At 29.0% G+C, this 22,575-nt stretch overlaps 7 protein-coding genes, 1 long non-coding RNA gene and 1 other non-coding gene across 9 annotated transcripts in view; 5 read left to right on the top strand and 4 right to left on the bottom strand.

Moving 5' to 3' along the window:
- LOC116773878 (klarsicht protein) overlaps positions 1–1,597 on the bottom strand; it is a 148,916-nt gene extending 147,319 nt beyond the window's left edge. The window contains exon 1 of the mRNA XM_061523887.1: positions 1,332–1,597. The gene's annotated coding sequence lies outside the window, so the exon portion shown is untranslated. The remainder of the gene's footprint in view (positions 1–1,331) is intronic.
- A 1,091-nt stretch (positions 1,598–2,688) lies between these two features.
- LOC116774052 (large ribosomal subunit protein bL19m) lies at positions 2,689–5,081 on the bottom strand. The gene is made up of 6 exons (XM_032666671.2): positions 4,887–5,081; positions 4,578–4,814; positions 4,352–4,494; positions 3,293–3,472; positions 2,944–3,098; positions 2,689–2,860 (listed from the first exon to the last, which is right to left on the bottom strand). Exons 1-6 carry the CDS (start codon positions 4,951–4,953, stop codon positions 2,728–2,730), a joined length of 915 nt encoding a protein of 304 aa, XP_032522562.2. The 5' UTR covers positions 4,954–5,081; the 3' UTR covers positions 2,689–2,727.
- Positions 5,082–5,731: 650 nt separating this feature from the next.
- Positions 5,732–6,881, top strand: LOC116774062 (short coiled-coil protein B). Its single transcript, XM_032666692.2, has 2 exons — positions 5,732–6,101; positions 6,231–6,881. Exons 1-2 carry the CDS (start codon positions 5,840–5,842, stop codon positions 6,371–6,373), a joined length of 405 nt encoding a protein of 134 aa, XP_032522583.1. The 5' UTR covers positions 5,732–5,839; the 3' UTR covers positions 6,374–6,881.
- An 832-nt stretch (positions 6,882–7,713) lies between these two features.
- Positions 7,714–14,336, top strand: LOC116774092 (uncharacterized). The gene is made up of 4 exons (XM_061523749.1): positions 7,714–8,194; positions 8,680–8,806; positions 9,456–9,631; positions 13,179–14,336. The coding sequence occupies exons 1-4, from the start codon at positions 7,829–7,831 to the stop codon at positions 13,278–13,280; spliced, it is 771 nt and encodes a 256-aa protein (XP_061379733.1). The 5' UTR covers positions 7,714–7,828; the 3' UTR covers positions 13,281–14,336.
- Trnaq-uug (transfer RNA glutamine (anticodon UUG)) lies at positions 13,773–13,844 on the top strand. Its single transcript has one exon. It is a non-coding gene; the product is annotated as a tRNA-Gln (tRNA).
- Positions 14,322–15,657, bottom strand: LOC116774089 (transcription initiation factor TFIID subunit 12). Its single transcript, XM_032666731.2, has 3 exons — positions 15,274–15,657; positions 15,006–15,198; positions 14,322–14,535 (listed from the first exon to the last, which is right to left on the bottom strand). Exons 1-3 carry the CDS (start codon positions 15,442–15,444, stop codon positions 14,408–14,410), a joined length of 492 nt encoding a protein of 163 aa, XP_032522622.1. The 5' UTR covers positions 15,445–15,657; the 3' UTR covers positions 14,322–14,407.
- Positions 15,658–16,180: 523 nt separating this feature from the next.
- Positions 16,181–16,738, top strand: LOC133319421 (uncharacterized). Its single transcript, XR_009753037.1, has 2 exons — positions 16,181–16,293; positions 16,443–16,738. It is a non-coding gene; the product is annotated as an uncharacterized LOC133319421 (long non-coding RNA).
- Positions 16,416–19,719, bottom strand: LOC116774087 (nuclear RNA export factor 1-like). Its single transcript, XM_032666729.2, has 10 exons — positions 19,417–19,719; positions 18,993–19,323; positions 18,617–18,734; positions 18,477–18,549; positions 18,244–18,384; positions 17,778–17,976; positions 17,429–17,616; positions 17,101–17,298; positions 16,914–17,029; positions 16,416–16,835 (listed from the first exon to the last, which is right to left on the bottom strand). The coding sequence occupies exons 1-10, from the start codon at positions 19,546–19,548 to the stop codon at positions 16,688–16,690; spliced, it is 1,644 nt and encodes a 547-aa protein (XP_032522620.2). The 5' UTR covers positions 19,549–19,719; the 3' UTR covers positions 16,416–16,687.
- Positions 19,720–20,636: 917 nt separating this feature from the next.
- On the top strand, positions 20,637–21,946 carry LOC116774091 (peptidyl-prolyl cis-trans isomerase FKBP2). Its single transcript, XM_032666732.2, has 2 exons — positions 20,637–21,029; positions 21,645–21,946. The coding sequence occupies exons 1-2, from the start codon at positions 20,847–20,849 to the stop codon at positions 21,900–21,902; spliced, it is 441 nt and encodes a 146-aa protein (XP_032522623.1). The 5' UTR covers positions 20,637–20,846; the 3' UTR covers positions 21,903–21,946.
- The last annotated feature ends 629 nt before the right edge of the window (positions 21,947–22,575 follow it).

The raw sequence follows: 22,575 nt of genomic DNA on the forward strand, positions 1-22,575 counted from the left end.
TTATATAATAATTGTCATGTACCATGTCTTCGACCAGAGTACCATTATCCCATTACTTAACCAAATAATAAAAAACATTATGCTATATATATGGATGTGGTATACAGAAAATACTAATACATAATATCTGATAGTAATTTGAGATTGTTTTTGTTAAATATAAATGATATTTAAAAAAAGCATTTATTTTTATCATTAATCTATAATTTAATAATTACATATGAATCTGAACTTGTATTTTTTTAACTCGACAAAGATTTCTCGTTTGTTTTTTGTCACTATTGTAACAAATAATAATCAAAATTTAGACTTTTCAGTTTGAACATGAACATTTTATATATGTATTTGTAGGTGCTATAATAAAAGTTTATTTTACAAATTTGCTGTTTAATTTAAATATTTTTAATTTACTTTAAAGTAATAAACACATTATTGAAAAATGGACACATCTTATATAGCAAGACATTCATAATTGATATAAAGGACTTGTGTGGGATTCCCCTTTGGTTATTATGTTGGGAACATTGTTATATAATTGAAGGGTGTGTCAAATTTCTCATAAAAGTGCATTATTTGCCAAAGGTAGCTGTTCGACTGTCATATGGCTAAGATTAATCTAAAAGTCGTTTGTAAATATATATTTTTTTTCTCCTTACAATGAATGGTATATGAATAAAAAGTATATATTTTCTTATAAGCTTCCGATACAATCAAGACTTAAAAGCATTCCAATCATTTTGGTTCCTTACAACAGCTAAGACTTAAAAACACTTATTGGTAATGTAATATAAATTTTTGTTTGTTAAGTAAATGTGATCAATTGTGATCAACTCACAATCCACAAACATCTAAATCAGTACATGCTAACACCATTTAAATTGAGGTTAAAAATGTCACAACACTTAGAAACACCTAATTTTTGAGGTGGTTGAAAAACGTATTCAATTTAATTAGAAATGTCTAAGCATTTCTTGAATACACTATTTTTGTCCTTTTCCTAATTTGTGTCAGGAATATAATAATTAATTACCTGTATTTTAAATCTTTATGACGTGCTATTTATACTTTTTATAAAAATCAGGTCTTGAATTGTTTATTTATTACATTCTCACGGTCATCGATTAACAAAGGCACAGTATGTGAATCAAAATCTCCCTAAATCAATATCAAGGTTGGACAAATTGCAAATAGTGTTACGAATAAATAATGATTACAAAAACAAATAAACAAAAGCGTAAAATATTCGCACCTTTATTTATTATCTGAATAGATTCAAATATATTTCGTAAAAAATTACTGCACTGCATTTTTAGTTAAGACTAAACTCTTACCCGGTGACAGGTGTAGCTTACTGCAACCTTTGGTGCAACAAATCCCAACTTAAGGCACTTACATGTAATACTTATATACAAAAACGAAACTTGATGCTTTTTAAAATATAACACTGTAAAACTTTATTTAAGCACAGCAAACTTAACGTTTGTTTTGTTTCGTTATTTAAGTAATTACTTCATATTTTGCAGACCACCCGAAACGCACGCACTGCACTTTGAGAAACCGCATTTACACGCTCGTTCAATCATTAACTTTACGAATTATTGAGCGAATGTGTGTGAGTATAAGCTAGAGACGAATATGTTAAGCTTGTCTAATATATGTCAAAAAAAGAATCTCCATAAGCAATATTGGACTTTAACAGTTGACGAAAAGATTGACAATGCACTGATAACTACAACTTGCGTCTGAAATAAAAGTGTTGCCAGAATGGTTTTAAAGCAAACCGATGATGAGTTGCGTCCAAGGAGCCTAAGAATAGCCAACTTTTGTGTCCATGTGAAGGTTTAGGTAAGAACATGATAAAAGGCATATAACTTACTGATACAAATATTTTAGAAAAGAGATACACAAAATAAATATAATGCCAAACATAAACACAAAACAATATTTGCCCTGCAAAAAAAAATTATTTTCTAAAGAAAATTGATTTATACTTCTAAATATTCTAAACGGTTTTTTACCACCAACAATAAAATAAAGCTGTCAATCTACACTGCATCATCTTCTAACCATATTTGGTTGGTTGATTGTTTTAAATGTTGCCTTCATTCTTGCAACGACGTGATCTTCCAACCATAACCATCAGAATCCAATTGGCGTTAAAGGGTAAAGATTAAAGAGCGCAAACTGACAACAATTTTAACGAGACTTTAATAATTCTTTTTTTATTTTTTTACGGCTCTAGATACGAGTCCTTTTGAGCCTCTTTACAAACTCTACTTTCTTAATGTTGTCAAATCAAAATGATAACAAGAATATAATATTAAATACTTAATTTGTAAAAATTATACATAGTTATAATCATTTCTTTTTTATTACATTCATATTATATAAAAGATCATACAATTAATTACCTCCATTTTCTTTAAATAAAAATGTTGTTAGGTCGTTTAGTTCTAATCTCACACTTGCCTTCTGCTTTTAAATATTAGTTGGGATTTAATTTAATAAAGACTACAATGCAATAAAAAAAAAATCTTTTTTTGATAAAGGATGTATTGAAAAGGTGTTAAAAAAAATTATACTTACTATTTTAGCACAATCTTTAAATAAAAAATAAGTGAAGGCAGAAGTCTACTAACTTTTTAATTTAAAATTCTTATTTCTAATGATGCAATAAAACTCAGTGTATATAACTAATTTATTTTTCTATTGTTTATTTACTTAAAACTATCCCAATTGCGTCTTGGGAGCAGTAAATGTTCGTTGTTTTGACATTTTCTTACGCGATACACGCATTTGTTGAAGTTGGTTATAAACTTCACCCCAAATCTCCGCTTGGTCTTCGATAGGGATGGTTTTCCTGAAAAAATATACAGTTATATGAAGTAATCAGGAAGCTCATTTTTTTTAATACAAATTATGTTTCACTTGTATCCTTGTTACCTGTAATCTTTCATCAAATCAAACTTCTCCCAAGGCGTTTTCCTTAACTCTCTTCTAACTCTGTCCTTTTCTTTCAAATGCTCCTCAATATTTGAAACGCCTTTAAGTTCTTGTCTTTCCCATCTCTCAAGCCATGGCCTTGGTTTCAATTTTACCTGAAGCAATAATGTAACATTTAAAATAATATTTTAGTTAATTAGAAATCTTATAATAAGCATCTTATCTAAGAATAAAGCTTGTGTTGTCTATGGCTTTTACAATCATAGTTAATAAAAAAAACTGTAAATATGAAGAAAAAATTAAAAATTATTATATTAAAACATTGACGATGTTATTACACAATATTTACCTGAACAGTATTAACAGGTACGGGACTACCCTCAGGAAGTATTTCTGGATCCATATCAATAGGGAAGGTGCAATACTCAGGTAGAGCATCACGCAAGTATAACAACTTATCATCTAACCTCTTCTCCAGCCTTAGTACTTGGATGTTTTGTATTGTGGGATCATAGAGATCATATCGGACCTGAAAAATTGATATATGTATATATTGAAGAAATCGCTAAATACATAAAAATAGTCCTACAAATAGTCGTAACATTGATCTCCATAATGGGCTAAAAGACCAGTCAAAAAGAATTTTTAAAATGAACTATGTGGATGATTTGTTATCATAATATTTAGTTATAATAAAGTAAGTTATGAGAAACACATAAAAATTATAAAATCTATACTTTTTTAAGTTATTTAGGTGTAATTATAGTTTACGATTTAGGTTACACATATTTAAGGTTTTGTTTTTTACATAAGATATTGATTACTGAGAAGCACACATGATCATGAGGTAGACACAAAAAAGTATTATTTTAATTATCTCCCTGGATGACAAAAACAGTGTCTTAATGTTTTGCAGTGCAGTCAAACAGATTTAAAATTTTAACAATGATATCCTAGGTGTTGTATAATATGCAGACAATTTTTTTTTTTAAAACCATGTTTTGTAATCTAAATTCCAAATGGCCTTATTTATAAATCTTAATATACATATCTTTAAATGTTGATTAATCCACAGTGAAAATTAAAAATATGAAAAGTGTTTCTCTGTGTACTAGACACAAAAATCAGAAATAAATTTTCAAAATAAAACTAGTCCTTTTTAGGAGGATGTTACAAAAAAAATTAATACTATTAAGAAAAACTGAAGCATTAAAGAAAATTCATAGGCATTACTAATAAAACACCTGAATCTCCCAAGATTTAACTGCATTTTGCCAATTTAACATTAGAAGAAAATTTATTCCAAATTGATTATTAAAAATTCTATAAATATCACACATCATACGGACGACACTAGCATTCGGTTTTGATGATTAACTAAGAAAGTATTTACAACTTAAGAACACACCTCAATTCCCTGATGATCAATAACATTTCTCAGAGTGAATTCAGCTCTGAGTCCACAACCTTTACGCTCAATACAGATACCAACAAATTTGTTTGTTTTTCCTTGAGCATGAGGATCTGATATAGTTACAGCTAATATAGTACCTGGAATTTTTGTTTTTTAATCAATACCTAATCTTATTAAGAGGAAGAACCAAGTCAAAGATAAAGAAACATTTCAAACCTACCTACATAAAACTCAGGTATATCAACCTGACTCCGTCTTTTAAGCATATCGGCTCTCTCCAGCTTCTCTCTGAGACTATTACGGAATTTCGGATTTGGATCTGGCAAAAATTCAGGATAGACATGTCTGTACTGTAAGGTTGGATTGAGAAATCTTGGTTTCCGTCCTTTTGGAAGCTTATTTTCAACCACTTCAGTTGTTTCAGCTACTTCTGGTAAATTTGATAAGTAACGGCAGTCTGCAATCGTATATTAATAAAATATATGTATATTGTCCCTGACAAAAAAGGGATAAACTCAACGATAATAACCTCTTCTGATGATCCATCTAGCCGCATTAAAATATTCTATAGGGGACTTCCTCATAGCAAGTGACATTGTACTTCTTTTACTTTATGAAACAAAACTGTATTATTTCTTAGTTTTAAATTTTAACAACAAACTTTATAAAACCATTCGCTCAATAAAAATCCCTACTCCTTGTGACATAATTCAAGATTGCTGTCAAACTCAGTCAAACTTCAAAGTTGTCAAATATCATTATTATTTTGTTATTACTTCTGAAAAAAGACAATTCATAAGTCATGCTAGACACATAAAAACGTTGACATTAGCAAAATATTCACCGATTCCAGTGCGAATGAAACCATATCATAAAAAGGCCATGCTAGCTCTGTAGTTTAAATTAGGAAAAGCAAAATGAGGATAATAGATAACTTCTGTTCACACGACCATAACAGTTGAAATGAAACAAAAAACTTATTTCTTACACTATGTTTTGTCACATCATAAAATCTATCCAATTAATGAGAGTTATTAAAAAAAAAATTGCTAATTTTCCATAATTTCTCCTCACGATGTCAAAAAATAGTAAGATTCGTTACAATAAATAGAAAAGTTAACGATGGCTAAATCTCCCACACACTTATTGTTCACTGTTAAAATGAAAGTATATAAATAAAAAATCAAAATGATACATATCTATATCCATATTATCATGTGAAATTATATATAATAAAGTTATAAAATTTTAAACTACAGAATAAGTGAAAATAGCGTTATATATAAGTGATAATACCGTTATATATAACAAAATCGCCACTCACTTTTATATTTATTAAAATCGATAATTATCTGCCAAATGCCGTAAAGTGACAGGACACGCCAGTCTGACGTTTCGTATATGCCTATTTTATATTCAAACATTTTATTGATTATCACAGTGACCCCGATTTAAAAAAGTGAAGTGTGAAGAGAATATAACATGGCTTCTCTTATTCAGAAATGTAATGATGATAACATTCCCCTGGCCGATGATGATCCACAAGTTATAATATCCGAAGACTTAGAGAACAATCGCTTGGATCACGGTCGCTCTATGGACTCACTTCCAAGTTCTTATACCGGATCCTCTAGCCCTGGTTTAAATGGCCCCGCTAGCTTTGAACCTGACTCTGGTATAGATGAGCAGGAGGAAAAAGCACGCCTTATTTCTCAAGTCTTAGAACTACAAAATACTCTAGATGGTTTGCATAAATCCTTTTTTGTGAATATAGCTTACTTTTGATAAACAAAGCAAAGAATTTTTCATTGTTTGTTGTCATTAAATCTCTATAACGAAATCATACCTAATTTATTACATGATATAATTTCAGATCTGTCTCAAAGAGTTGACTCTGTAAAAGAAGAAAATCTTAAGCTCCGTTCAGAAAATCAAGTGCTCGGTCAATACATTGAAAATTTGATGTCTGCTTCATCTGTGTTTCAATCGACAACACCAAGTGTGCACAAGAAGTAATTAATCACAGATTTGCCTTGGCACTAGCAAAGACTGATTGAAATGCTTAAATTCACAATACAAGAAGTTATTCATTACTCGTCTTTATTCTATAATGATACTGCAATATCTTGTGTGGGTTTCCTTAGAACCAATGAAGTGTGAAATACTGTTTGTATTCACTGGCTTTATAAGCAATATAATGAGCAAAATAAAATGTGTGCTGAAGACAAAGCTTTGCTTTTAAAGCAGTGCTTTTGTATAACATATATTTGTATTAAATAGTTTATAGAATAATTTTTAAATATTGTAGTTAAAATTTAATTTCTACTCAGACATCACTGAATCATGCTTTTTGTAACAAATATTGACCAATTCTTGACCCATCTGCTGTATCATCAAACATTCCAACCAAATATATATATAATAAAATATACAAAAAGCTCTCTTATATTTAATCTCAAATTATACTTCACTAAATAACTTTATTTTATATTTAATAGCTTTATAAATATAGTTTTATTAACTTTATATTGTTTTATTTCAAAAGATAAACCTTTTATATCACTACAGCCTTTAGTTCTAGCAGTTTAAAATGTTTTCTTAAATCCCTTTTACTCATGGCGTTATTTGAAACAAGGAAACTTTAATTTTGATAATTTGATTGATGTCCAAACTTTCGAATCTGCAAATTTCTACCTGTAAATTCACGGTTATAAGATTTTATAGCTAACTATATTTCTGTCTTGTACTTTACTAAGAATACAGTTTTATTTAATTAATAAATATTAAAATAATAACCAGCTCATTAGTAACGCAGCACGCATCCCGAGTCATAATTCATGACTAAAACACGAAAGAAAATGACGTCATCTCGTGACCAACATAAAGGTTTAAGCTGTGTAAAATCTGGTTACTCTGAAAAACTATGTATAGGATATTCATAAAAACCCTGATCATGCATCCGACAGGCAACCATCGCGTGAATTGTACGTGACCCTTGCGTGACATTTAATATAGTGTTGTCACTTTTTGAAACTTTCCATTCTTTTAGGGTTTTGAGTAATTTTTTGGAATAAAATCAAATATATTGACCTTATATGTAATTGTGTAATATAAATTGTATATTGTTTCATAAAACAGAAATTTGTAGGTAAAATATTACAAAAATATTTAAATGTATTGTAGCGTCACAATCAGTACACATACATAATATGAAATCAAATTCTTAGCTCAAAGGAAAAACATGTTAATTTTCATCCTTATTAACATTTTAATATAATATAATTTATATATTTTTCCGGGAAACTAAGACATCAGCGTATTGCTAACGTATACGTTATCTCTTTTTAACTTATGTTCAATCAATAACGTGATCTGGCCAGAGAATCACGAAACAGTTAATAGTTTATTTTTCATCATCGAGTACGGTGGTTGTATCGTGCTTAGTAAGTGCACCAACAAAAATAAATTAAGATGCCGAAAAAGCTTAAAGTTGTTGTAAAGTCGCTGTACTCACATGAGATTAGAAAAGATGTAAGTTTAGAAAAATTGAAGTCACTGAAACTTGAGGACGCCTGGCCTTTTATTAGAGATGAAATAGAAGTTGAAATTGGAAGCAGTCAGCTTGTTTGCATCCCCCACATCACAGAGGCAGAACTGTACAATGTTACATCTCTTTTTGTACCAAATGAAAAGGAAAAGAATGGAAAAATGTTCACGCCACTTGGTGAACTAAAGAACAATATAAATAGGGAGAAATCTAATTCGGAGTACGTAGAGTTACTTGATCAGGGAAATTTACAAGATCCCGATTTTAAATTTCCTCACGAAAGTGTCAAGGTATGTTTATTATTTTCTTTTCCTTATTATATATTTAGCTAGGTAAAATAAAGTTTTTATATTTAGCTAGGTAATAGTATTAATTTTTTTTTTTGGTTTATGAAATCGTTAGATTTGTAAATAACAATCTGTTTATTAATCGGATACTGCTTCATTTGACCTTGTGTCGAATCGTAGTTCAAAGCTACCTTAATGTTTATGTTCCAATTTCTATTGCAATAAGTAATATTATGTTAATATGGTTGTTAGTTACAAAATATACCGTTTTATTCAATATATTTAAATCTAGACCTAGATATGACAGTTGTATGATTAGTTATTACTAACATATTATATTCATTAGCTAGACGCTAGTTAGTTACAGTATGTTGCTGTGACATTGTGCTACATACATTATTCTAGTATCTCACCCTGAAACAGTTATTATTTAAATTCTAAACCTATACCATACCCATACTTACTTTGCGATTTTTCTTTATTTGTAGATAACACTCCAAGATGAAGCTTTGAAAAATAAAGTTAGAGTTATAATGATCAATTTTACAAAGTGCACAATACCCAAAGGCAAAGACTTTGTTAATAATATCTACCTGGATGTAGATAATAATAAAGGTAAAAAAAAGTGTTTTTATTATTTCAGCTTATTAAAAATGTTCATACTATCTCACAAAGGTTTTACGTGAAGTTAAATATTTTTAATCAAAATCTTTATAATAATAATAAGGAGAAATTAGATCATCTGGTATAGATTATATTGTGATGAGGTTATTCATTATGCTTTATACAAAAAGAGAAATAATGCAATGAAACAATTTCATACCTTACAAGCACAATAGTATAAATTAATGAATTGAGTAAATCTATACAAGTATATATATAATTACATATATCTGTAAATTATTGAACAGATGAAATACAAAGAGGTTTTAATGAACAATTTTTTTTATTAAGGTCATCCATGACTCTCATGACATAAACTTGTCATATTTTATCACTACTGGGTCCATATAAAATCTTATTTACAATAAAATATACTTTTATAACCTTATAGCCCTGCTAAGTCTGTGTCTTATGTACAACTAGCATCACAGGAACTGATTCAATGAGCCATTTGGGCATCTTCATAGGTTAATTACAAGTATTATACTCGTTGTGATTGAAGATATGTGAAATGTATTATATTCCTCAAATATCCTAGAAGCATAAAATTACAATAAAACCTAATTAATACTACTGTAATATTAATTAATATTGTCATCAGAGTTGAAAGACATCAAGTCAGTGTACATGATATCGAGCGTCTTGATGGCTAAGACCATAGAGTTTCGAGTCAACCGTGGCACTTCTTCAAGGATTTTCCACCTCGGTAATGCATCACCACTCGTATTTGCTCTGGATGAATATCTAGTTGGCCCCGATGGGAAGCTTCTTGCAAAGGTGAGTAAAATTTTAAGTAATTTATTTTTCTGACATTCATTAAAACTTATTGCCATAATTCAATCAAGAAAATAATATTAGGAACTATAGGTTTATTCTATTGGAAGTATATTTGTAGAAATTGCATTTGTATAAAGTGTATGGTATAAAAAAAAATTTAAAATGTCTGTGTAAATATTAGTATGGAGCAATACAGAGATAGTGATGAAAATAATTAAAAATAAGGACAAACAGAATATTTAAGAAAACTATGCATTAGAATTGAAACTGTTTTGCAACTCCACCGTTTTACTTGATTATTATTTTTTTGTCCTGAACCAGTCCAATACTGATTCCTTTGTTAGTTAAAGTTTTTTTTTTGCTATAAAATCTAAAAATCAAACATGATGAGATTTAAGTTTTGCTTTGAAATTTATATTAATAGAAAAATTTGCCCTGCATTCTGACCTTGAATGATATTAACATGTTTTTTAGCAGAACGGAAATATATATGGTAGTAATTTTCACAAAGCAGTATTAATAGGAGCTAAGTTCAGTTTCTATAAATACTTAGTTGATGAACAATTATTGACTTAAATATGTATATATATATATATATATATATATATATATATATTACTTTAAATATCTTTATGAATAATATTGTTAAGAACATAAATTATATTGTTAAAAGGTGATTGCTAAGTCCTTTTCAATTACAAACACAGTAGCAAGTCATAAACTCTTATCTCATTCTTGAATAAAAATTGATTATAAATCATATTTACTTCTTGTATTAAGATTAAGCATATAATATATTAAAAAATGAATAATAGAAATCAACAACAGTTTTAGAAAGTGAATTTTATCAAAGTACAAATCATTAGTTTTACTTTTTATTTGTTAATTATTAAATTGTAAATTATATTATTTAAATATTCCTGCTACGGACATCTGTTTATAAATGGACTTGGAATCATTGAACCAATTTAAAAAAAAAATCTTTGATGTTAGAAAAACGAAAGAATAGGACAAAAAACACCTTTTAAAAACTTATAAGACTATTAACTTTATTGTGGAGTTAGTTAAATTTGAGTGGTTGCAAATACTAAATTTTGTAATGTCCAGTATAAAATAGCAATCTTGATATAACTCTGACCACTTTAAAACATGCAAAATACACAAGAAATCAATTAATATGAAAAAGTTTATAATAATAATAATTTTTTTAACTATGGCTTTTTTCACACTGGAATTGTTGAATATGTTGCCAATGTCAACGTTTTTATTTGTTGGACGAATAATCTTGAGTATTGCGTGGAGGAAACATAAAGCATTTTGTCGAATGGAATAAAGGCGTTTATAAGAAGACTGGTTATATTTTTACCAGCACCTATTTATACATTGCCTTTGTTAACTATATCGTTATGACACATAATAGTCCGAGTTGTAACTACGTGACAAAACACATGTCAGGAGTTCCTATATCGCGTGATCGAAATTGATAATTCAGTGAAAATTAATAACTTACTTATTAAAGTTAAACACTCGTTAAATACCTAACACTTTTATAATTTGTTGGTATTATTTTAAGTTGATTGTTTCAAGGTCGATAGATTGACAGATACGAGTTATAATTAACGCGTTCCAATAATATAACAACAATAATATGTTTTGAATACCTTTTCCGCTCGATGAATATTTTGATCATTAAATAATATTGATGAAGACGAAAATATCTATACTTGGACGCTCTTACTCACATTGCTGCAAAATATGTAAATGAGAATTTAGAAAAACTAGAAAATATTTTATCTCTAGTTATTAAAAATTTGTCTCCAACAGTTCACCTTGTGTGCTAAGTAAGCAAATAGGTCAATTAAACATTAGTACAGTATTGTAATTCATATAAATAGTTTGATCAGCTGTAAGAACTGAAATTCCAAATTCGTTTAATAGGCTAACGGTATTTGGCAAAGGTCCACATCAGACGTCCTCATTAAATCTAAGAATTTGTAGGTAATTTAGTCCATTCAAATATATCTATATATACACTATTATTTATAGTTAATAAATTTAATCCAATATTTTAATATTAAATCATGCTCATGAGACATAATATTGTAAATTGTTTACTAACCGTTAGTAAATTTTGTGTTCGATGTCTAGTGTTTATGGAAAATATACATAGTTAGGTATTTCCTTTAATAATAATTTAGTCACGGCCACTTTAAGTACGTACTTGCGAATCCTTGGTATAATTATTGCAAAACACGCGTAAAGATATTATTAATCAATATTTAGAGATTAAAGTCAATTATGTCTGCCTATCATACAGATTGAAAAAATACTCAAAAGTCAAAACACTTATTGCGTTGCTTGTGTTTCCGGTTATTTTGAATATTGAATAATGATGTTTGTTATCAACGTATAAATTTGTCGAAGTTTTATAATTGCGTTGTTGTAATAAAACTAGAATTTACTTGAATTAAAATTTACGAACACCGATGTGTTTTTTGGTATGTTAATACATATGAATTAATACTATTATGTTATAAAAATGAAATTTGGTTTTTAAATAATATGCTTTATCTGAATAAAAACTAAAGATAAAGGTTATCGAGTATGTATAAGTAAATATTTATCAATTCTTGTACTCGTTCTGCAATATCTCAGATGTTTAACTTCGATATGGCTTCCTTTGTTTTACTAAACACTCCTCTGCAAGGCTTCAAATACTTTTTGTTTCGATTCCACTTAACAACTGTGTTGTTTGCGTCATTTTGTATCGACTTCAAAATACGACGTAAACATGTAAACACCGAATATTTCTTTTATTTTTGTTACGTATTTTTGAAGATGTTTTTAAGATTTTTTTGTTGTAGTATCTGTATGTTTCTTCTAAGTTTGCATGGTCCCCATGTACACATGGCTTTAAACGTTTTTATTCACAAATATTCGGATGTTATAGCATAAATGAAGGTCAAAGAATGAGCAGCGGCAATGCTTCATATTATTTACCTACTGTAAAGATGCAAACTTTAAAAAGTACACAGTTCTGGATAATACACTTTTTGTACTCACAATCTATTTACTATCTTATCAAATCAATGCGAATACTTGGCGGGGGATAACCGTCACCACGATAAATATTTGTAGATTATATTTTTAAATAATGTTATATATTTTTATTTACGATTTAATAAAAAAAATACATATATAGTAACAAATTGTTTAAAAAATTTAAGAATCTTAATAAATTCGGTTTTTAATGGTTATTTTAATAATAACACTAAAATATTTAGGTTGAGCCTCATATTTTAGTAGGTGGCAGTTTGTTAGCTACAGTAATGAACATTGTGGTGTAGGTTAATTATTAGGATAGAGTGACTTAATTTGGTGAACCAAAAACCGTTTCGTACCCTTAGTACGAGCAGAAATTCAGTCACATTAGATTTCTAATACACGATTTGAAATATTTGAAAATTCTAACACAAGATTTCCAAACCACTGTCCTACTAAAACAAAAGTATTATTACAATACCAATGAATTACTATTGTGTTTCAGGAACCGGTAACTATCAAGTCTAAATACTTGCACTGGCAAAAGCTGGACCCATCCGATCATCTCTACATCGCTGACAAACAGGAAGCTGCATGCGTGCAGTAATCAAAAATATTTTTTATATAGCGCCTTTATTGGTACTTAATTTGCAAACATATATTATGAATAGTGATGTGTTGGATCGATAAGTGTATCTTTAACCTGAAAGAACTATTCAAGGTCAAAATCCATGAACGCGGTTCTCTACTTTGTTCGTGTCTTTAAAACTTTTGTTTTGTCTTGCATAACCGCAACTTCTTTTTCTTTGACACCAAACTAGCACTCATGGAGAATTCCATTAAGAAAATTAAAAAATTTAAAGAATTGTCTATGAATATCGATATCTCAGTGTCATCTTTATATGGGATATATGGCACAGCACTAAAAAGATATAATGATCTCCAAGCAAGAATTGATCCGCAAAAAAATACATAAGAAGCACCGAAAACTTCTTTAAAAATAAGAGAAAGTTCAGAGTGCAAAATGGAACTTCGTGCGTACATAGATGTGTATTTAAATAAAAAAAAACACTACCCAAAAATGCACGTCTCGCACATCGGTTCCATGGTGTAATGGTTAGCACTCTGGACTTTGAATCCAGCGATCCGAGTTCAAATCTCGGTGGAACCTGAATCTTTTGTTCATGTTTTTTTTTTTTTGTATTATTTTCATGAAACGGTATTCTATTATTTTTTATAATTATACAAGCATAAGTTTCTTGCATTTTTGCATCATAAAGTATAATCTAATTTTATAGAGATCACATTAATTTTAAGGTTTAATGTAGAATAGGAAATGTAGTATTTGGCCTAGCCATGACATCAGCTAACTGTTTATTTATAATTAGATATGTACCATTTAAATTTTAAATATTATTGGCATTTTTATAAACATATACAATTTTTGATCATGTACACTATTTAATAGCAAACCTTTTTCTTTTTGGCAACAAGCAAACATTCCATTCAAATTCTAACCCAATCAACCCATTGTCCTGTGATTTTAAATTTTAATGCTTATTATGTGATTAGAGCGATCAAGATGTGATTGATGTACTTAATTTATAGTGTTTATTGTAGCTGTAATTGACATTTTAATTTAAATAAATTGTATGACAAATAATTTTTCTTTTATTATACAAAATGCTTCCCAATTAAGTTTAAAAGCATTTAGATTATAGTAGGTTTGATGTGTTAATATTTTTTAATAGTCTTTCTAATGAGAGCCATTCTCTGTTTGTGTGCTTCCGTAACTGCTGCTCGTTTATAAGGCCTTAGTTCATCATTTCCGAAACCTGGAATCCACATATTCCATTGTCGTTCTGAAACAAAGAGATAAGTATTATAAATTTTTTGAGAATATAGTTAGATATAGTAGAATATATATATGGTATGAATTATTAAAACAATTTAAAGAGAATTCAATTTAACCTAAAGATAAAAATTTGTGCCTAGAATTCAAATAATTGACAAATATAATAGGACCTTTTATATTTTTTTAACATACTCCATGCATAGCTTAAATGTTTTAAATGATAACTAAACTAGGTCTTTAGCTTATTATTTTATACTCACTGTGTGAAGTGAACATACTAGACAACCTAGTTATTTGAGACACATTATTTCTGCATAGCAAAATTGTTATGACAGTATATTTTCATACCTCTCACCAGTCTTCCAAAGCACCACACATCACTCTTAAAATATCAAATTACTGCAAACTAAAATTTCAGACTAACCAAATATCTATATCAATCTTATAAATTATCAACTATATTGACAATGTTCTCACCTAAATGTAGTTGAACATCTTTAAGTTCCACATTCGATGAATGTCTGTGTTTAGCTAGAGCGCAAGATGAAGATAGTGATGTGTCAATGAAGTCATCGGCTAATTGCAGTAATATTTCCTCTACTTCTTCATCAAGCTGCATAGTAGGGTCGATTTCCCGGACCAGCTCTTGAAGTCTTGGACGACTGAGAAGCTACAAGTATACAGTTAGTTTATTAAAGGAAACACGTTAAACATAATTAGCTGGAATAAAATTTGTTTTAAATACTTGTGACGTCTGATCGCCACCTCCTTGGTTTAGTTTAGGTGCTGTTTGTGATTGCATTCCCATAGGGCTATGTTGCGAGGGCGAGCCTTGCAGTGACGTTTGAAGCTGAGGGCTTTGGATCGGATTATTAGCATACTGGATCCCCTGGTTCAGAGATCCCATCGTTGGCATGTTTGGAGCTTGCACTGTTAAATCGTGTCTTGCAATTTAGAAAATCCTTTCAGTGGTCAAATGACCCTGGTAGTATTTATAACGATATAAAAGAAGGTGTATAGGCGTACAGCTTAGAGGACTAAGGTAATTAAAACTATAACAAACGATTTTAAGCAAACAAAGTGAACAAACGGACAGTTTAGTGTACAAAAGTAATTTATAAACTGTCAAAACTCAAATGTCACTGTCAACCAAAAGTGTTACCATAAGTTTTTATTATATTCGATTAGTTTTTATTTTTATTTACATATACATATAACAAAATTATTTATAAAATGTTGACTAACAAACGTAGAAATTTTACCTTTAATTGTGGTTTCAAACACCAAGCATTTATTGTTATTCATAACTACCTTCAATTATTTATATTTTCGGCCAATAAATTACGTTTACTGTTAGAATGCTATAGCCGATTGGGCTTCTGTAAACATAATAACTTATACATACATTTATATATTTCAGTAAAGATTATCCATATTTATCCACAATTTATTTATTTATACACATAACGTATGCATACGCTTGTTCTTATCTTGTTTATGTATTTTCTAAAATGTATTTGCTTATGTAAATGTATGCGTGATCAACTTGTTATGAGTTTGTAGAGAAATAGAGATTAGTTATTTTCAGGTTACTCACAAAGACAGTCATCGTTACAAACTAAAACGTTATAGACGGTTCAAGGAATGCATATCGATAAAGTACCGAGTAGCGAGGACTAAGCGAGTATTCAAACAGTTTAAAGATATTACTCGTCATAATTATTTTTTAAATTATTAAGCCTCAATATGGCTTGGCTTCTGTTAAGTAATTATGAAACACATCTTTTTTCGTAGAAAACATAATTTCGAATTTTGTTAACATTTTTTCTGTCAGTAAAAAAAAATCAATCTATACTGTATTTAGAATTGAATAATAATAGATAAAGGTATTCTTAAGGTCTCTTTTATTCTTAGATTAAAAATTCATCGAGGAGCAAAAAATGTTACTATCGTAAGATACAAACCAACAAACCTTATTAAAAATCTTAAAAGAAAGAAACACTTATAAAGAATATAGTCTCCAATCTGTATAACAAAAGGATGTGAAAAGGCGAAGCCTATTGATGACATGAGATCACAAGTTTTCTAATTCCCAAACCAATGATATGATTTGGTAAGATGTACACAGTACCTACTACCTAGTCATAGGATGAAAACATTTAATCAATCTCGTCAACATCAAGAACGGATGACAAGTCTGACAAATCAGCCTTCGTAAAACTTTCCGCCTTAAGAAAATCATTTTTGTATTCAGAAGCGAATTCTGACAAAGCTCTTTTTAAATCCCAGCTGTGGTTTTTCAAACGTCTGAAAGAATAGAATATCACTTGTTTAAATTTCGAAATGGCAGATGACGTCACTGAATTGTAATAAATATATACTAACGTTTCCGCTTCAGACTTTTTCAATTGCGTTATATGAGTGAATGCTCCACAAATTATATCTTTGTCTTCTTTCTCTGGATCAATCAGGCTCAACTGATTCAAATGTCTGACGGGAGTCTATAAAATTATAATAATAAAAAACACTATGTAAGTTTAACAGTAATTATGGTTAAAATGATTTACTTTACCAGAAAACTATTTTTTATTTTCTCCGGTGATGCAAAAGACACTGAAAACATCTCATATGCTATAGTGTAGTATGACATTGTATCAACATTCCTAATATTAAAAATGAATGTCCGTCTGAATTGTAAGTAATATTCTTTATTGCTATCACACGGCATTTCTTTGTAGATCCCATCAATGACCAGTATTAACGTTGTGTTCTTAAAAAAAAAACTTCTAATTTAGTCAAAAATTTCATCAAGCAAAAAATATTGTTTAAGGAAACTAAGTATTAAAATTAATAATATAGTTAATAAGATATATTAATAAATTATTTGACAATTTCCTCACATCATGTTTCAAAACGTCAACATTAAACGTTCTGAAATCATGTTTACTTTCTGGTAGTTGTGATAAAACACCAACATCGGCATACTGAGTCTTATAAACTCGATTATATTTTAAATCCATTTGTGTTCTTGGCTCTAAGATGTTCCTAGAGAACATTGTGTATGATTGCATCATGTTTTGTTCAGCTTCTGAAAATTTAGACAGATATATGACACCTATTTAATAAATAACCTTTTTAATATATATGATATATCAAGATATTACACTATATCAAGTCACCAAAAGTGTAAAAAATATTACTAAATATTATATAATTTCTTAAATTATTCCTAAAGGACAAATTATATACTTGTAAAAGATGTTGATAATGTGAATTGAGCATTCGGTTCATAGAACATGTCAATTTTTTTCCTTGGATATGTGTCGTAATGAGCAAAGTACAATGAAACAAAGTTCTCAATCACAGCCATTGTCTTCTTGTTCGGATTTTCCATATAGCTTTTGTAAAATGGAAACATTATTCCAAAATTATTAATTTTCACACCATCCTGCAAATAAAAATCATTGATAACATAGGATTTAGGTTTATTTTTACTTATTGTTTGACTAGCATCATATTTTGAGGAGTTCTACTCATTATAATTTTTATATACAGATATGTATATAATATGATTGTTTGTTATTCAATCATCCAACATTCAGTTAACAAATTTGGAGGAGTTCTCATATGTGTATAAATGCAGAGTTGGAAATTTTGTACCAAATATTCTTTTGGGGTAAACGGGCTATAATTTGTAACAGTAATAAAACCTTACCAGTTCCGTTAATCGAGGAAATTTTTGTAGTATCTGTTTGATGTACAAATTTAAATCCATTTCATCGCACAAGGGATTGCCTTCTATCCATAACTTTTCAATTTTGCTGCTCACCCTTTGAAGTTCGTAAATTGAAGGTATCTTTAAAATAAACACAAATATAATTGTTGCCATAAACAAGTCTCTGATAACCACAGCTTTATATTTTCCACAATTAATCAACATTAACTCACATTGTTATTACTCAGATTAACCCCGGTTAGATCACCTTTAATGAAGAAATTTAATATGTCCAATGGGATGTGACTGAAATAGAAAACATTTGTTAATATTTTAGACACTTTTGTATGGCATACACTTTCTGAATACTTACTTTAATCCATTGTTGCTTAAATTCAGCAATTTTGTATCTTTACCCATTCTTATCATTAAGATCTTAAACTGGGATAACAGCAGTAGTTTGTAGAAATATATTTTTTTCTCTGCAAAAGCTGAAAACATGAGAGAATATGATTATAAATTATAGCAGGAATGCCTGCAAGATGTTTATACCTTGGATACTTTAAAACGGCATCACCAGAAATGAAAATAAAACTTTATTTTTATGTGACAAAATCATATCTGACTTTAATTAAATCTTCTCTTTTATTATACATTAATATGTTTAACCACAAATAATCTAATCATACCTATTTACTAGTAGACTTCTATGTAAGGTTAATATATTGAATTAAAATAAAATTAATTACCGGGATCATTACAGATGTTAGATAGATTTAATTCACCATATTCATTAAAACGTCTGCTCACAACTTCTGATACTATATCCTCAATAGTGGTTCTTTCTTGAAAACAATCGTATGAGTTCTTATCATTGAAAAGTATTTCAATATTGGACATGTTCCTCCGATGAGGAAACATGAAGTCTAGTTTAATAACTTTTAACACAAAGGAAAGACTGCTTGTGTAAAATGTAGTTACGATTTGATGTGTACTAAAATTAATGGGGATTATGGTTACACCAAAATATTCGCTTAACACATCAAACAGTTGAGGACCACTCTCAGGCCAATTGTGAATCTGCAAACGTAATATGTAATTGACGATTATATAAATTCATGAGAACAGAATCTTTACTCATTATTAAGAGACTACGTATATAATTATAAATACCATAATTTTATGAAATGAATACTTGATGCTTTCATTGTCTGTTGATAAACAGTTCTCAATATATTCAATAATACTTGGAGTACAAGTAACTCTATTTATTAAGAATTTTCTAAATTTTTCAAGTTGTATCATCTTCGTTTATGATATACAACCTATATCGCTTTCCGTATCTTAAATAGAAAAATAACTAATTATATGTATTTAAAAATTTTGATACGAAGAGCATATGTATGTATTTTGATCTATAGAAAGCCTAACAGTCTTGAAAATACATCATAATACATAGCATTAAAATATTATAAATATAAATAATTGTATCTATTTTCCAAATTGACAGTTGTCAGTTGACAATGAAATTTATCTGTTTAGAAATAAGCTTAAAAAGTAGTATAAAGTAAAGCAAATTATTATTATGTCGATTGTCTAGAATTAAGTTTAATGGGGATAAAAAATATAATTTTATATTTGCAACATGTTTGACATGTATTTTATTAAATATATAGGTGGCAAAGTGTATTTTATATCATATCCTAAAAAAATGAATAAAATTTCTGGTACAGATAAAGTCTAAAAGGTTTTATTACTAAAATGATATCTTTTTTAAAATATTCTTAAATTAATAACATATAAACGAATAAAAAATAACTAGAGGGACCTTTCAAGGTGTTCCCCATTGTGTTCATCGTGATAACTTCTATTACTTCATCATTCTTACTCTCAAGAAGACCCTTCAGAATTTAACTTGGCTGCAGTGCCTAGAGTACCACTAGAACACTTTTCGATGCCAATAACTCTACGGGAGTATACATTAGGCTGTACATTATCACTTTCAATTCAACCAATGACTTAGAGATGAACTATTTGTTTGTTATGCTTCTCATAGTAGTATTATTGGACTGGATATCAGCAACTGATTTGGGAGCAACTTGAAAGGAAGGACAGACTGCCAGGAAGTGATCTCAAATTCATCAAAGCTTTCTAAATGAACAAGTTGCAATTTTCCATCTCTAATTTGTTAACTTTCCAGCTCAGGCGAACTTATTTGAGAGTCCCTATTATTATTTAAAAAAAAATCGAAGAGAACCATTATTGAAAATTGAGATTTTTATTTTAAATGAAACGATTATTTTGCGTAATATTTAAGCATGGCACATAAGGGTAAATTTTAAACTACACACGTCAAATCATTTATTAAACGAAGAAATGTCAAGAAGGTAGCAATCGATATCTGCGTATGATGTATCGTATCTTTCATTTGTCATGGTTGAGTGTATATTGAATATTGTTACTTATAAAAGTAGATCTTAAAATCACCTTAATCCCTTTTAGACATTTAAACTCGCTTTAATTGTGAATTAAAACGTAGGGAAAAGTTTATTACACATCGGGGTTTTTTGAGTTTTATTGACAATTCTTTTTGAAAAAATAAAATGCCTTCATTTATCTCTATTTGTAAGATATTACTATTTCTTGTTATATTAATGAGTGCATTCCAACATGTCGTGATAGCTAGTACTAGCGGGTCCAAAAAACTACAGATCGGCGTAAAGAAAAGACCAACTGAATGCCCAATTAAAAGCAAGAAGGGGGATATACTGCATATGCATTATACTGTAAGGCTGACATTCTTGGATTTTTATAACTTAACTAATTTACTAGAATTGAAGAATATTTTTTATTTCATTGTTTAATATATTTTACATACAAAATGCATTAAACAATGTCAGTGATAATTGTGAAAATATTAACTTTAATAACCTAGTACCAATCACCACATTTTTTAAATGCTGTGTAAGTTATAAAAAAAATGGTTTCATTAGCTTCATTTCATATAATATGAACACATATGGCATGTAACTTTAAATAAATTGACACAAAACATTTCAGTCAAATATGATAATTTTAATATTTTAAAAGACTTGAGCCGGTCCGTCATCAACATCAATTAATTCTTGGAACGTACTTTGAAGGCAGCCCTAGTAGATTGTTTCAAATTTGGTTAGGTAGAGAGAGGAGCTTGGAGGTAAGCGTTAAACATGCATGATATAGGGGCCCCTTAAACCTATACCGGGATTGCAGGTCCTGGGCACTGAAACTCCTCTTCCTACAATGTGATGGATCTAGCACCCTCATGGTGAATCCGCAGAATGCTGAGAAGTTTCATTTCTTCTCTTGTATGGTTCACATATCTGGGAAAGTTAAATCAAATATGTATTTTTTGGTTTTAGGGCACTTTGGAAAATGGTACCGAATTTGACAGTTCTATACCAAGAAACCATCCACTTACTTTTACACTTGGCTCAGGTCAGGTCATAAAGGGTTGGGATCAAGGATTAATTGGTATGTGTGAAGGGGAACAAAGGAAGCTGGTTATACCACCAGAGTTAGCTTATGGTGAGGCAGGAGCACCACCGAGGATCCCAAAGTCTGCAACACTTACATTCCATGTTGATCTTGTCAAAATTGAAAGGAAAGATGAACTTTAATTAACACTATAATCAGTTTATAATAAACATTTTAACTATACAAACATTGGATGTTTTATTTGAGTTTCAAGGAGAGTAACTAGTAAAACTTTCTGTTCAGATTAGATTACTCTGAATATTGATGCTAATTATAATATGTACCTACTTCCAATAAAATATAAGCAATGTAACCATGTAATCTTTAAGGATAAATTACACCATATAAGTTCATTGTGTATTTATACAAAGATTAACAAACAAAATTATAGACATATGCAAAATATCTGAAGAGACTGAGTGAAGGTGGTGATAAATTTGATTTCATTATTATCAAAGACAAAGATATAAATATCTGAAGATATGATGTAAACTAGACTGATTAGTTGAATTGTAAGCTTTTAAAACTAAATAAAGTTATAAAACAACTAAGAATATGATAGGTACATTATAAAAAAAAATCTGGTACTAGTTGGCAATAACTTTAAATTATTGTAAGAATAATATATTATCACATCATTATGGAACAATATTTATTTATAGCGTTTTGTAAAATTTATCCTTATATTTCAGTAATCCTTACATTCAGTAATATGCTTGACCACATGTTTCATATTACAGCTTATTTTTTGAAGAAACATTAAATTGCATTTTTGTATTATTTTCACTGTTATGAAACAGCAGAGTCAACCGTTTT

This window comes from Danaus plexippus, chromosome 20 (genome assembly GCF_018135715.1).
Source record: "Danaus plexippus chromosome 20, MEX_DaPlex, whole genome shotgun sequence".
Classification (NCBI taxonomy): domain Eukaryota; kingdom Metazoa; phylum Arthropoda; class Insecta; order Lepidoptera; family Nymphalidae; genus Danaus; species Danaus plexippus.

What these genes read in the sequence shown, in the direction of transcription:
- LOC116774062 (XM_032666692.2), top strand. Translation starts at nt 5,840, where the DNA reads ATGGCTTCTCTTATTCAGAAATGTAATGATGATAACATTCCCCTGGCC. An exon ending in ACTACAAAATACTCTAGATG is followed by an intron (nt 6,102 to 6,230) that starts GTTTGCATAAAT and finishes ATATAATTTCAG; the next exon opens with ATCTGTCTCAAAGAGTTGAC.
- LOC116774052 (XM_032666671.2), bottom strand. Translation starts at nt 4,953, where the DNA reads ATGTCACTTGCTATGAGGAAGTCCCCTATAGAATATTTTAATGCGGCT. An exon ending in TAGATGGATCATCAGAAGAG is followed by an intron (nt 4,815 to 4,886) that starts GTTATTATCGTT and finishes ATACGATTGCAG; the next exon opens with ACTGCCGTTACTTATCAAAT. An exon ending in GATTTGATGAAAGATTACAG is followed by an intron (nt 2,861 to 2,943) that starts GTAACAAGGATA and finishes ATATTTTTTCAG; the next exon opens with GAAAACCATCCCTATCGAAG.
- LOC116774092 (XM_061523749.1), top strand. Translation starts at nt 7,829, where the DNA reads ATGCCGAAAAAGCTTAAAGTTGTTGTAAAGTCGCTGTACTCACATGAG. An exon ending in GGATGTAGATAATAATAAAG is followed by an intron (nt 8,807 to 9,455) that starts GTAAAAAAAAGT and finishes TATTGTCATCAG; the next exon opens with AGTTGAAAGACATCAAGTCA. An exon ending in ATGGGAAGCTTCTTGCAAAG is followed by an intron (nt 9,632 to 13,178) that starts GTGAGTAAAATT and finishes ATTGTGTTTCAG; the next exon opens with GAACCGGTAACTATCAAGTC.
- LOC116774091 (XM_032666732.2), top strand. Translation starts at nt 20,847, where the DNA reads ATGCCTTCATTTATCTCTATTTGTAAGATATTACTATTTCTTGTTATA. An exon ending in TACTGCATATGCATTATACT is followed by an intron (nt 21,030 to 21,644) that starts GTAAGGCTGACA and finishes TTTTGGTTTTAG; the next exon opens with GGCACTTTGGAAAATGGTAC.
- LOC116774089 (XM_032666731.2), bottom strand. Translation starts at nt 15,444, where the DNA reads ATGCCAACGATGGGATCTCTGAACCAGGGGATCCAGTATGCTAATAAT. An exon ending in GTGGCGATCAGACGTCACAA is followed by an intron (nt 15,199 to 15,273) that starts GTATTTAAAACA and finishes GTATACTTGTAG; the next exon opens with CTTCTCAGTCGTCCAAGACT. An exon ending in AGATGTTCAACTACATTTAG is followed by an intron (nt 14,536 to 15,005) that starts GTGAGAACATTG and finishes TCTTTGTTTCAG; the next exon opens with AACGACAATGGAATATGTGG.
- LOC116774087 (XM_032666729.2), bottom strand. Translation starts at nt 19,548, where the DNA reads ATGATACAACTTGAAAAATTTAGAAAATTCTTAATAAATAGAGTTACT. An exon ending in TAACATCTGTAATGATCCCG is followed by an intron (nt 18,735 to 18,992) that starts GTAATTAATTTT and finishes TCATGTTTTCAG; the next exon opens with CTTTTGCAGAGAAAAAAATA. An exon ending in TTAATCTGAGTAATAACAAT is followed by an intron (nt 18,385 to 18,476) that starts GTGAGTTAATGT and finishes TTTATTTTAAAG; the next exon opens with ATACCTTCAATTTACGAACT.